This window comes from Monosiga brevicollis, genomic scaffold (assembly GCF_000002865.3).
Source record: "Monosiga brevicollis MX1 MONBRscaffold_30 genomic scaffold, whole genome shotgun sequence".
NCBI lineage: Eukaryota > Choanoflagellata > Craspedida > Salpingoecidae > Monosiga > Monosiga brevicollis.
The window spans coordinates 86,665-100,442 of NW_001865067.1; the positions used below are offsets into that span (position 1 = coordinate 86,665).

General features: G+C 57.8%; 2 protein-coding genes across 2 annotated transcripts; one reads left to right on the top strand and one right to left on the bottom strand.

Moving 5' to 3' along the window:
* Positions 1–330: 330 nt before the first annotated feature.
* Positions 331–3,170, top strand: MONBRDRAFT_11552 (uncharacterized protein; the record flags this gene model as incomplete). The annotated part of the gene is made up of 9 exons (XM_001749352.1): positions 331–417; positions 764–890; positions 962–1,063; positions 1,198–1,319; positions 1,428–1,546; positions 1,939–2,045; positions 2,159–2,421; positions 2,533–2,737; positions 2,863–3,170. The coding sequence occupies 9 exons, from the start codon at positions 331–333 to the stop codon at positions 3,168–3,170; spliced, it is 1,440 nt and encodes a 479-aa protein (XP_001749404.1).
* An 822-nt stretch (positions 3,171–3,992) lies between these two features.
* On the bottom strand, positions 3,993–13,778 carry MONBRDRAFT_28930 (uncharacterized protein; the record flags this gene model as incomplete). The annotated part of the gene is made up of 1 exon (XM_001749406.1): positions 3,993–13,778. One exon carries the CDS (start codon positions 13,776–13,778, stop codon positions 3,993–3,995), a length of 9,786 nt encoding a protein of 3,261 aa, XP_001749458.1.

Here is a 13,778-nt window from a genome sequence, read left to right on the forward strand (position 1 = left end):
TAAAGAAAACTCACCAAGCCTCCAGAGGCCATCTCTGAAATATTTTGTGACTGGATACTGCTCTCTGGATTTTCATCCTTCATCTCATCGCTCTCTGCGCCCCCCTCTCTCTCTCTCGGATCAAGGTCTGGTCGCGCGCCCCGCTCGACGTCGGGTGCGCCACCTTGTGCTGCGCCTCTCTCGGGCTCGGGTTTGCGCTTTTCACTGGGCAACTTCAAATGCAGCGTGTGCTCAACTTCTCTGGTTGGTGGCTGGTGAATGTATGGCCGCATTTAGGTTGATCTTGTACCACATTCCGAGCTTGATCTGTCCACGTTGCGTCGTGCCACCATGAAGTGGCTCCTGGCTTGTGCCGCGCTGGCTTTGCTTGCTGGCCTGGCCGCCAGCGACTCGCACAGCTACAAAGATGGCGATAAGGTGAGCCGTGCCTCCTGAGGTGACTCGTGCCCCCGCTTCTCTCTGCTGCCCTCGTTGTCTCGTGTCCCTGTCGTCTGCTTTTCGTCAGCCTCGGACGCTCAAGCTGACTTTCCAGCTCAACGCCCACGGACCGTCATCACATCTCAATCCATCACATCCAAAACCCCCCACCTCCCCCTTCTCCTCTTTTCCTACCGATGTGGCATAGCTTCCCGTGTATGTCAACAAGATCGGCCCTTACTTCAACAAGCAGGAAACCTATCATTACTACTCCCTCCCCGTGTGCCGCCCGGACAAGGTAAAGGCTCAAGCCAAACCCTCACTGCTTTGCTCGGCCTTCAAACAGTTCCGAGTCGATGCCTTCCCGCTCAATCAATGCCGTGTTTGTCAGATCAAGTCACGCGGCTTGACTCTAGGCGAAGTCCTGGACGGTGATCGCATGGCCGAAGCTCTGCACGATATCCGCTTCAAAGGTCCGCCTCTACCCCCAAGCTGGCAAAGCACCCGCTCAAGTGCACCAGCTCTCATCCACCTATGTCCGCAGAAAACAAGCGTGCCATCTTGTGCAAAGTTCAGCTCTCGCGCAAGGAGATCCAGCAGCTGACCGAAGCCATTGAAGATTTGTTCTATTTCGAGTTTGTTGTTGGTTCGTGGTCTCTCTCTTGCTCCCCATTAGCTCGCATCAGTCCACCCAGCTCCCACCTAGCTCCTACATTCCAAAAAGATTGCACCCGTGCTCATCAGCAATGCCCTGCACCTGGACCCTCCTCACTGTCACAGATGACTTGCCTGTCCGTGGGTTTTTGGGCCAACTTGAAGAGCACTTGCTGGACCTGCCCACGACCCACCGCGTCTTTCTCTGGCCCCACATGCACTTTCATCTCGAATACAACGGCGACCGCGTGAGTCAAGCCCCCTCGTCAGCTTTATGTGTGGCCGTTCAACTTGAGGGTATTACCATGCTCAGTCCCTCGCTTATCTCCCCGTTCCCGTCTGTTTTGCTCGACCAGGTCGTCAATGTTAATGTGACAGAGAAGCTCGAGGAGGTGGAACTGCCCTATCTCACCGAAGATGGTGATACCTTTGAGGTGACCTACACCTACAGTGTCACCTGGTCTGAAAATAAGCAGTCAGTTGATCCCCCCTTCTCTCGTCGGCGTCATCTGATCCCTTGCCTTCCTGTATCACACTGCACAAACTCACATCGGGCACGCTGCCTCAATTTTTTTTTCCCGTTTCTTTTTCACAGAATTCCCTTTAAGCTGCGTGGTTTTGCCAGCAAGCAATTCTTCCCAACCACTCTTGAGGTGCTTCTTGGCTCTTACGCTCGCCAGTGCAGACGCCCCTCCAAAGTCATTGGCTGAATGCAATCGTGCTTCTTCTCCCGTTGGGACTTGAACTAGATTCATTGGCTCTCGGTGATCAACTCGGCCGTTCTTGTGGTTCTCCTCCTGGCGTTTGTGGGCATTATCGTGGTATGCACTCTTGGACAAAGCCGCCCACGCTCGCTCCTGCTTGCAGGTTTCGATCCTGCACGCTCTCACTATCATGTCCCATGCAGGCGCGTGCCCTCAATCAGGATTTTGCCCGTTACTCGAAGAACAACATTGACGTCGACTTGAACGAAGGTCAGCCCGCCTTGGGCAGAGTCATTCATCTCCACGCCTTGGGTACCCCGGGTGATGGATGAAACTCGAGTGCAAGCACTTTCTTCTCACGTCGCTCACTCCCATGTTTGTAGACGTGAACGACGATCAGGGCTGGAAGATGATTCATGCCGATGTTTTCCGCTTCCCGGCCTACAAGAGCCTTCTCTGCGCCGTTGTTGGCAACGGCATGCAGTTTTTGACCGTGGCGTTTGCCGTCATTCTGCTTTCTTTGATGAACTGGTTTAACCGCCATCGTCATCACAGCATGACCACAGCCGTCATCGTCCTCTATATTCTTGCTGCTGCCGTCGCTGGATACAGTGCCAACCGTCTCTACACCCAAATGGGCGGCGAGGTTTGTTTGCCATCATCGCTCCTTCCGTCGCCTGCCCGCCCGCCAATTTTTTTCTGGCCACCGTGGGCCTGTGAAGTCTGAGCTTGACTCACCTCGAAATTCCTTGCGCAGGCCTGGGCCTGGAACATTGTTCTCACGGCGACTCTGTTTGTGGCCCCCTTCTTTGTGGGCTGGAGCCTCATCAACTCGGTGGCTTGGGCCCTTGGCTCAACACAGGCCCTTCCGGCGACCACTATCATCCTACTCCTGCTAATCTGGCTTCTCATTGGCTTCCCGCTCACCGTCGTTGGAGGCATTTTGGGCAAGAATTTCCCCGGTACGCCATCACCTCCAACGTTTCATGCCTTTTTCTTTCAGTTCCTTCCCCCTCACTGCGCTTGTCGCTTTTTTTTTTCTTTTTTTTAAATTTGTGTTTTTGTTTTTCCAAACTCGTATATGCAGGATCATTTGACAGCCCCTGCCGCACCAAGAACATTCCTCGCGAGATCCCACCAGCTCCCGTATATCGTTCATTGGGCGCGCAAATGCTCATTGGTGGCTTCTTGCCATTTAGCGCCATTTCGCTTGAGCTCTATTACATTTACGCCACCGTTTGGGGTCGTGAACACTACACCCTGTACGGTGTGCTGTTTCTCATCTTCACCATTCTGCTCACCGTCACGGCCTGTATCACTGTGGCGCTGACTTACTTCCAACTCAGCGGCGAGGATTATCGCTGGTGGTGGCGATCCGTGTTTGCCTCGGGGTAAGTCGGTTCATTGTTGCGAGGCTGTTGCTCTTCCAGTCGCTCTCTTCTCTGCTACCAAGCGGTGCCTGGCAGCGGTACTTGGTGCGTGCTCATGAACATTTTTTTCTTTTTCGACCTACTTCGTCCACAGGGCACCAGCTTTTTTCGTGCTGCTTTACTCCATGTACTACTATTATATACGCTCAAACATGTCTGGTACTCTGCAGGTATTTACCTCGATTTCATTTTTCTTTATCCAAGAGTTTCCTTCTGCTTGTGTAAAACATGTCACACCCCAGCTTTCGACTCACTCTGCTTGTTTTGATACTACTCTCTAGACGGTCCAGTTCTTTGGTTACACGGCGCTGGCCTGCTACGCCTTCTTCTTGATGCTGGCTGCTGTCGGCTTCAAGACGACTCTTCATTTTGTCAAGTACATTTATCAGAACGTCAAGTTGGACTAGGGGTTTACGTTTCCAACCTAGATGGCCGCCCTGCTTGATCAACTCAGCCAGCTCAAGCTTTCATTCCTGTGCTGTCAAGTCGGCTTGTCTTGTGTGGCCGACACCTTGAGGTTACTTGACTGTCTTCTTCCCCTTTCCCTCTACTTCCTCTCTCTTCAATTTCTTGACCTTCTCCTCGTGCGCGCTTGACTTTTTGCTTTTTGTCTAGTCAATGTCTTCATTTACCCTTGTGCCTAAGAGTGCGTTGCTTGTCATGCTTCCTGATCCCCGACGTTGGCATTTGTTTGGCTCTCACACGGGCAGGACGCCCCATCAATTGACGCAAGCAACTGAACAACAGATGGATCACCAACTCTTTTCAAAGGGTCACTCCAGTGCCGTCATGCTTGAACAGCTCCATGTTCCAGCGTGTTAATCGCAAACGTCCACGTCTGTGCAGTGGGCTCGTATGCCAACGATGTCAAGCCAGGGCTAGCCAGCAACGCCTGCTGAAACTCCTTGCTGCTCAAGGTGGGCGGCTGGGCAATATTTAGAAGCTGTACAATGGCTGGCAAGTCCTCCAGTATTGAGTCCAGCTCGATCTGGCCGGGGCCAAAATGCACTGCTGTCCGAAGGCTGATGTTGGCAGGAACGGGGCCCAGAAATTGCACGCTGCCAAACTCCGAACGCACAAACCCGACAGCCGACTCTGTCACCTTTGGTGCTGAGCAGAAGTGCGACTGTGACGTAGTTGACTCCATTTCCTCACCTGTCAGAGAGGCCCGCCTGGATGCGAGGAAGATTGGCTCAGGAGATGGCTCTTTTGGTTCAGAAGGGTGCAGCGCGGGCTGCGCAGCCCAGATATGCTCAACTAGGGTGTTGGTCGTTGAAGTTTCATTCAAGTCCGTAGCAGCCAGGGAAAGGTCAAACGTTTCCCGCACAGCCTGGCGTAGTTCCAACAAGGTCAAAGAGTCCATTCCAGCTTCGGCAAAGGACATGTCTGACTCAATATCATCTCCAACGAGGTCGGCCACCAACGCCACGACTTGCATGCAAACATCTGCGTGCGAGAGCTGATGGATCTGGTTTTGAGCCTCGCCAATCAAGCTGCTCGCACTGCTCGCGGCCTCGCTGGCACTCTGAAGGCTGTCCGAGCCTGATGAAACAGACAAAGACTGCGAAATTGCGGATGGACTGCGGTCATTCGAGCCGGGCTGCTCATTCAGCAGCTTTTCTGCGGTGGCCAGCAGCAAACGTGGGGTGATGCCTCCCGTGATGACAGCTGCTGACAAGGTGAAGCCAAGCGCTTCCGTCAAGGTTTGGCGCAGCTCCATAAGAGCCAAGCTGTCCAGCCCGACACTTTCGAGGGTATCATCCAGCGCGGGAAGCTCCCCTGCCACGTCTTGCAGAGCATCAAACACCACACCCTCAAGCTCACGCTTGTCCCATACGATGCTAGGCTTTTTCTCTGCTTTTGAGTGTTGTGTCGGTACCACCTGTTGTGGAGCGGTTGCTGAGGGCGATGCTGCCTGAGGTGGGCGCTGCGGCGCTGGCGTGCTGCGCAATAGGCGCTCCAAGTACTGTTTGTCGGCTGTGGCTCGCACCCGTCCACTCACGACGTTCCAGTCAAGCGGAGAAACCGCTATGGTCGTGCCTGGCCTTGCCGTCATGGCGGCGTCAAAGCCAGCGCGACCGATGGTAGATGTCACTTCGCCCAAGCCCAATCTTTTCAAGTGCACCGCGCTGTTTTTGCGTGCGGCCATCCCAACCTCAGCCCACGCACCCCACTGCACGCTCGCGCCCACTAGTCCCACACTAGCCCGCTCCTGAACTAGGTTGTCCAGCAGTGCATTGGCCAGACTGTAGTTGATTTGCCCTGGTGACGCCACGATGGCTGCTAAAGACGAGTAGGTCATGATGGTGGGTTGTGCGCTCTTGACTGCGAGAGTTGAGCGTCGAGCGGCGAGAAGGGTCCAATGCCAATGCCACAGACCACAGACCTTGGGGCGCATCACACGCTCGATATGGTCCATGGTAAGGTCTGGTAGTAACGCATCAGCCAGTACGCCAGCGCTATGAATCAGGCCCTGTACAGGCCCAATCGTGTGTTCCAGGGCACGCACTAGCGCCAGTACTTGCGGCAAACTGGACGTGTCACAACGAGCCACTGTCAAGCGCTTACTGTCAGTATATGCTTTCCTCAGCTCTGTCCAGCGCGCCGCACTGCGCTTTTCTACAGATCCTGATCTTGTCAGCAAGCACACATGTGCGGCACCGTACTCCAGTAACCATTCAGCTGTCAACAGACCCAGCGCACCGAGTCCACCCGTAATCACAAAAACTCGGCCACTCACAGCATTGTGCACGCGACGCGCGACGCAGATGTTGAGCGTGCCAGGACAGTGGTCCAAGCGCAGCGCATCTGCCCGGACCTTTCCATCGTCCAGCACTGTGAGCGATACGCTGCGCTCAGAGAGTGCATGGGGTCCCAAAGCGAGAGCAAAGCTCACCGCCGATAAACAGCTTTCCTCAGGAGATTTGGCCACAATGTGGACGTGCTGCCACTCAAGCTGCGGCTCGTGAATGGCTGCACTGCGTAAACCAGCGGCAGCCCACTGGGCTTGTGCAGGTCCGACAGTTACCCACAGCAGTTGTGAAACACCTCCCACGTGGCAGTACGCGGTGATCGCAGCCAACACGCGATGCAGCGAGGTACCATGTCGCCCCCATGTCAGAAGTACTATTTGCTTTACCGACTTGGGTTGTAAATCATGGGCGATGAGCGACTCGAGCAGCTGCATGTTGCCGTGCCAAGCCACCGGTACAGACGCCGCTAACTCGGGTTCCACCAAAAGCAGGGCGTCTTGTGGTGGTGCCATGCCTGCAATGCTGGGGCTGTCGGTGAGATGCAGTGGCTGCCACACTTGTTGCAAAGTCACGGGTGCTAGGGCGACCCGCTTGCTGTTGGTGACATCGTAGCTTCCAACCAGGACGCCGCGTAGACTGCACAGCCTTTGCTGCTCGCAGTCGTGCACGTCCACGTCGTATTTTCCGTCCTGTCGATACTGAATCGATACATTCAGGTCCAGCTCTGCACCACGAACAACGGGAGCCAGCCACCATTGCTCCCACCCTTGCACATAATGGGCGCGGTTGGTCATGTCCAGGCCCAATACTTGAGCGTCGAGAATAGCAATGGCATGAACGGTTGCATCAAGCCAGGCCACGGCGTGCGCATCACCGTGCGCATCCCCACAACCACCTCGAACAACTGCAAGGAGCCGTTCTCCGCAAACGACGGCCCTCAAAATGCCTTTGAAGGCGCCCTGATAGCGATTGTCCATGTAAGCGTACACGGCTTCGGGAGTAGGAAGCACCAGGTGGGGGTCCACAACAACCGATGCGCTTGTGCAGGCTTCCCAATCAAATGCTGCAGCGTGCGGCTGGAGTTTAGGCTGCGGTGAGCTGACAACACGGCCTTGCAGGTTTGAGGTCCAAGTTGCATGCTCGTCCATGCGAGTTGCCACGAGGACAGCCCCCGTGGACAAGTTGAGCTCGCAGCGCACGAAGATGGCCGACGTCTGCGCGTCAAAACGAATCATATGTTCAAGCTGGACGTCGTCAAAGCTGAAGCTGGCCTCGCCTAGCTCACGCACTGCACATCGCTGAGCAAAGAGGAGCAAAGCCGTCCCAGGCACGCACACTGTGGTATGGCCCACCACATGCTGCGCGAAGAAGTGCAGCAGGCGCGGGCCCCAACGCCCTTCATAGACCACCGGACTGGATGAAACGTTCTTGGCACGAGTCGGGCCGTCCATGGAGCGGTCTCCAGCAAACTCGTAATGCTCGTAGAAAGTGGGGAACCATCGGCGCTTGTACACGGCTGCAGCACTGGGTCGCCGCGGCACCCAGTCTGCTCCTCGACCCACGATGCAGTGCGCGTTGGCACCACCAAACCCAAACGAGTTTACACAGGCGTAAACTTGACCGTCCTTGCTGGCGTCGGGGAGAGCAAGGCCAACTCCGGGGCCGGGAAAAGCAACATCAAAATTGTCCATGGCAATGGACGGGTTGAGCTGCTGGAGGTGCAGATTGCCTGGCACGCGCCCTTGATTGAGGCAGAGCACGGCCTTGATCAAACCAGCGATGCCCGCAGCTCCTTCGGTATGGCCCATGTTGCTCTTTAGCGCGCCCAGCACAAGAGGCTGGGTGCGATCTGCGTCATCACCAAAGACAGCACGCAGAGCCCCTGTCTCGATGGGATCTCCCAACGCCGTACCTGTGCCGTGCGTCTCGACATAGGCCACGTCAGTGGGCTCCAAACCAGCTTTTTCGAGAGCATCTCGGATCACTTCCTGCTGTGCTGGTCCTCGCGGTGCGGTCAGGCCCGCACTTCGCCCATCCTGGTTAAGCGCCGTGCTGGCCAACTCGGCGTAGACGCGGTCATCCTGAGAGAGCAGTGCAGGGGCCATGCGCTCCAGCACCAGGGCCCCAACGCCCTCACCCCGCACGTAGCCGTTGGCGCTGGCATCAAAGGATCGACAGCGCGCATCGGGAGAAAGCATGCGTGCCTTGCACGTGAGCTCAAACATGGTCGAGGAAAGAAACATGTTAATACCAGCCACGACGGCCACGTCACAGTCTTGCAAGCACTGTGCGGCCCCGTGCAGGCCAACCAGCGCGCTCGAGCAGGCTGTATCGATAGTCATGCTCGGACCCCGAAAATCAAAGACGTAGGAAAGACGATTGGACAGGATGGCGCGCGAGCCTCCCGTGGCCAGCAGGGCGCTGGCGACTCGCTTCAACGCCCAGACGTAGTCGAGTGTCATGCAACCAACATAGACGCCCACTCGCCGTCCGCGAAGCTGCTCACGCGTGTAGCCAGCATCAATCAGAGCATCATTGCACACCTCGAGCAGTAAACGCTGCTGGGGGTCCATGACGGCGGCCTCGGCATTGGACAGGCCAAAGGCTCGTGCATCAAAGGTGTCAATGTTCTCCAACACGGAAGCCGACTTGACGTACACACTATTGGGAACTTCTGGGTTTGGGTTGAACTTGCCCTCCACGTCAAACCGCTCCAAGGGAATAGGACTAATGCAATCGCGACCAGACTCCAGCACCTTCCAAAACCGGTCCAAGCCCGTGGCTCCGCCAGGGAAACGGCATCCAAGACCGGTGATTGCAATGGCGTAGTCGCGCCCTGGTCGATGAAAAGACACGCTTAGACCGGCCGACGGCTGTATGGGCCGAGGGGTGGTCAGACTCGACACTTCGGCGCCCTCGGACGTCAAGCTATGGCAAGCCACGATGTGCTGAGCCAGAGCGCGAGGTGACGGATAATCAAACAGAACGTGGCTGGCCAAGGAGAGGCCCAAAGTTTGGTTGAGTGCCTGGCGTACTTCGATCAATACCAAGCTATCCAAGCCGCTTTCCATAAAAGGATCGTCCAAGGCCAAGTCGAGGGCAGCGACGTTGGAGACCACCTGCACCACCTGCGAGCTCACATCCTCTTCACTCCAAGCGCGAGCCTGGGCTTGGGGTGCCGACTCTAATGGACTCGTCCCTACACTCTCAGTCGTTGAGGGGCTAGTTTGTGATGCTAGAAGCGAGATGCAGAGCGTGCTAGGAATGGCAGGTCGATTCGCCGTCTCTGCCTGACACGCGCGCGCCATGAGATGTAGCGCTAGGGCTAGAGCAGCTTGCCCCTGTTCATCGGATACAGCACCAATGCCTTGCTGTGCAAAGCGGGCGAGTGCACGCGCCTCGCGCGAGGCCATACCGCCCTCAGCCCAGGGACCCCACTGCAGCGCAAGGCCAAACAGGCCCACGTTGCAGCGCGCTTCCATCATCTCGTCCATGTAGGCGTTGGCGTAGGCATAGTTGGCTTGGCCAGCCGCGCCAAAGCAAGCCGTGACTGACGAATACGCCACGATAGGTACTCGAACTCCCAAGTACAGCGCCAAGCCATGAAGATGGGCCAGACCCTGCTGCTTGGGCGCAGCTGTGGCTCGCCAGTCGCGTGGTTGCAAAGACATGAAGGTTCCATCTTGCAGGACCCCAGCAGTGTGGAGGATGGCTGTCAGACGGCTGTGGGGCAGAGTTTGAAGCTCGGCACGAACGACGCGGCCCAAAGCCAACACGTGAGCAGCATTGCTCACATCTGCGCAAGCAATGCGCAAGCGGGTCCGCTGGCCTGCGTGGCGCTGGATGGCGGTCCACGTGGCGGCATCAGCCTGCCGTATCCGTGCCTGACGCCCCACAAGGACAATAAGCGCAGGGTCTTGCGTGGTCAGCAGCTGCAGCACTGCGCGCAGGCCAAGACCACCCAATCCGCCCGTCACAACAAAGGCGGTCCGAGTCACGGCGGGGGTATCGCTCACGGGCATGATGGCCCAGAGTCGCTGAGTTGATGGCGAGATGCGCTGCTGCATCCGACGCCAGAAACTTCCGTTGCTGAGGACACAGGAATTCGTGCCTGGCTGACTCAGCGCAAGTTGGAGGATAGATCGACACGCAGCGGCACGGTCGCTGCCACTTTCAGCATCAGCAATATGCACGTGGATTACTGGAGCCAGTGTTGACGTCTCGAGAGCAAGGGTTTGCACCAAGGCCGCTTCTGCGTGGCCATCAGACCATGCAGGGATCGCTGTGGTGTTGTTTGACTCAGACACTGTGAGCCAGAGAACGCGCGCTTGATCACCACGGCGCTGAAGACCTTGCAAGCGCTCCACAAATTGCGCCACAGCTGCCTGATTCCCGGCCCTCGACGCAAACACATGCAGTTGACGACCGCGCCCTGAACCGGTGGCTGCCTGACATACAGCGCCACACCAACTGGCTACATCATCCTTGCTTGTTGCATGCACAGAGGCGGCGTGATCCGTCGCAATTCGCTCCGGCATCAGGATCGTGCCTTGACACACGCAAGCGAGGTTGGCTGCAGAAGAGCTGGTGGACATTGTCCAAGGCTTGAGCTGGGTTTGAGTCAACAAACCGTCAAGGACAGGGTGGGCCAAAGATGCCGTCTGAGCACTACCAGCCGGTAGCTTCACACCGCGCCAGCTGACCAGGAGATCACCATACACGTTCCAAGCGGTAATATCAAACACCGGCTGACTGGAGCTGGCACGCACAGCCCGGCAGAAAACGCCGTGTCGAAGGCTTGCCCAGCTGTGCAACTGGAGGCTTTGCCAGCCTTGCACGTAGCGTGGCGCTGCACGAACACCGGCTTTGCTTTTGGCAAGCATGTGAAGGGGGCCATGTAGCAGGGCGTCCAGAGTAGCGACGATGGCGTGCTGCTCCCCGACCGCGGAGGAAGGTTGAATATGCGTAAGCACGCTGTCAGACTCCGCACGGCTCATCATCATGACACCGGCGTGCACCGCGACAAAGGCGCCCTTGTATGCGTTGCCCAGCGTTGTATAAAGCTCGGGCCCTTTGAAGCGTATTCCATGCCCTACGGTGTGCATTGCAGCCCACGCATCGAAAGACTGCGCGGAGGTCAGGACGCGCGGACCTTCGTGTACGGTAGTCGATGCATCACGGGATGGCTTGGTCAGACGGCACGCAAAGTGATGCGCCAAGACGGCGCCGTTAGCGTCCACTGCATCAAGGGTTGCGCGCGTGTTGTCGTGCACGGTTAGTTGCAGCCACAGCCGGGCTGCTGGGCCCGAAGGCACGAGCATCACGTTGAGAAGCTGGGCCTCCGTGAGCTCGACGGTGGGGCAGTGCCAGGCTTCGCGCACCAGGTGATCGACTAGACCAGCCATGGCAGTGGCTGGTACGCAAGCCAGTTGAGACCCGAGGACATGCGAGGCAAGAAATTGACACTCAGATCTGTTCCACACCACGCGAACCGACCACGTCGAGGCCTGCGTCCGCAAGGCCTGGTTGGTTGTGAGCAGTCCAGATCCTTCAAAGGTGCGCACCGGTACTGGGTGGTACGTCTGCGCCCGATGCTGTGTTCGGTGGGGTCCGTGGGAGGGCGTGCTTACAATAGCATGGGCATTGGTTCCACCAAAGCCAAAGGAACTAATTCCGGCGTGCCAGCGAACGGGCTTGCTGGGCAGCGGTGCAAACACGCCGGGGCCTGAGAGAGTGATGGCTGAGGCCAGACCAAGGTGGGGGTTCAAGCTCGTGGCATGGCTAGGGTCCATGTGCAGGTTGCCAGGCACGCGGCCATGATTGAGGCTGAGCACGGCCTTGATGACACCCGCCAGGCCGGCAGCTCCCTCCAGATGCCCAATGTTCGACTTGACGGCGCCCAGCACGAGGTGACGAGGCCCTGTAGCTGCGTCAGCGGCGTTGTTGCTCGGTTCACTCAAGCAAAGTGCTCTCTGAATGGCCTGCACCTCGACGGGATCACCAAGAGCAGTGCCAGTACCATGGGCTTCGATATAATTCAGCTCCTCAGGGCGCAGGGCCGCGGTTGCCATGGCCTCGGTGATGAGGGCTTCTTGAGCGGCCCCACTGGGAGCAGTCAGCGATTGCGTGCGACCATCCTGGTTGATAGCCGTGGCATCAAGTTGAGCGTAGACCGCATCAGAGCTGGCACGGTCAGCGGGCTCCAAAATCAATGCTGCCACGCCCTCGCCTCGACCATAGCCATCAGCTGTCGCGGCAAAGGTCTTGCACCGCCCGTCAGTCGCCAGCATGCCAGCACGGCAGGCGGCAATAAAAAAGTCGGGGCCCAGCAAGAGGTTGCTAGCAGCCACAATGGCCAGGTCAATCTCATGGCAATCCAAGGCGCGGCGGGCCAAATGCAAGGCCACCAGCGAGCTCGAGCAAGCCGTATCCACGCTCAGGCTCGGACCACTGAGACCCAGCCAGAAGGAGAGGCGATTGGCATGAATGGCACGGCCCGCCCCTGTGGCGCGAAATGCCGAAGTCTGACCGTCAGAGGGCTGTGCGGTCCAATCGCTGTGGGTAACCCCCACGTACACACCCACTCGGCGCCCAGCGAGCTGGGTGCGGTCGTACCCGGCATCAACGAGGGCCGAGTAGCACTGGTGTAGCAATAAGCGCTGCTGAGGGTCCATATCCTCTGCCTCGCGCGGGGACACGTTGAAAAAAGCCGCATCAAAGAGATTAGCGCCTTCAAGCAATCCTGCGGCTTGCACGGGCATGTGCCGGGGATCGTGGGCTGGAAGTTGACGCAGCTCCTGGGCCGCAAAGCGCTCCTCTGGAATGGGTGTAACGCCATCCTGTCCACGGGCCAGGTGCTCCCAGAAAGCGACAAGGTTATCGCAACCGGCTGGGAAGTGACACGCCATGCCCGAGATGACGAGAGCCTCACACTGCGGCTGTCTGGGCACGGAAGGGCCTGGATTAGTGGGCATCGTGGTGGGCTGGGAAGAGAGCCGACGGTTGATGGCCAAGGCTAGACTTTGAGCCGTGGGATGGTCGTAGGCCACGGAGATGGGGAGCGTTACAGCAAAGCGTGTCTGCAGACGGGCATGCAGTTCGACAGCCTCCCGACTCGAGAGGCCAAGCTCTGCAAGAGGGGTATCGGGATTCAGACGTGCCCCATGTGTAAAGCGCATCAGCTCGGCCAGCAGATCTGAAAGCAGCGGAGAGTCAGGGTTCGAGACGGTCGCTAAAGGCCAGCCCGCAGCAGTGACTGGCCCGCGTATGTGGCGGCTCTGCCAGGCAGCTTGGGCCACGCGGCGAGCCGTCCAAGCTGCCAAGCCGGTGACGGGCTCCAAAAACTCGTCCGTCTGTGGCTCCAACGCCTGAGGGTGGCGCTCTGCTCGCACAAGCATAAAGCGAAGAGCTTGGAGAGGGTCGGGAAAAGCTTGTGGCTGTGCCTGCACGCGCGACCAGGCCAGGCTGGGGACCAGAGCTACGGGCCATGGGCACTGTAAAATCGCGGCAAGACCAGCTGCCACCTGGCCTGCCTGGTCGCGCATTGACTTTGGGTCAAAACTGGCATCTTCTTCTAGCCCGAGAACAAGTGGCTTTGAGTCGGCAGCTGCAGTCGATGACGCGTATACGAGCTCAAACTGTCGGCCCGTCACCTGAGTGGCCAGGGCCGGAGCTAAAAGAGTCCAGAGGGCGTCGCAGCTGCATGGGATCAGGTTCTCGGCCAGGTTTGGCTGAGCACCAAGTAGCGTGGCAGCGAGGCGAAGCCCCAGCGGGAGAGGCTCACTGGTGGCTTGAAGTATGCCATGCACGAGGTGACCCAT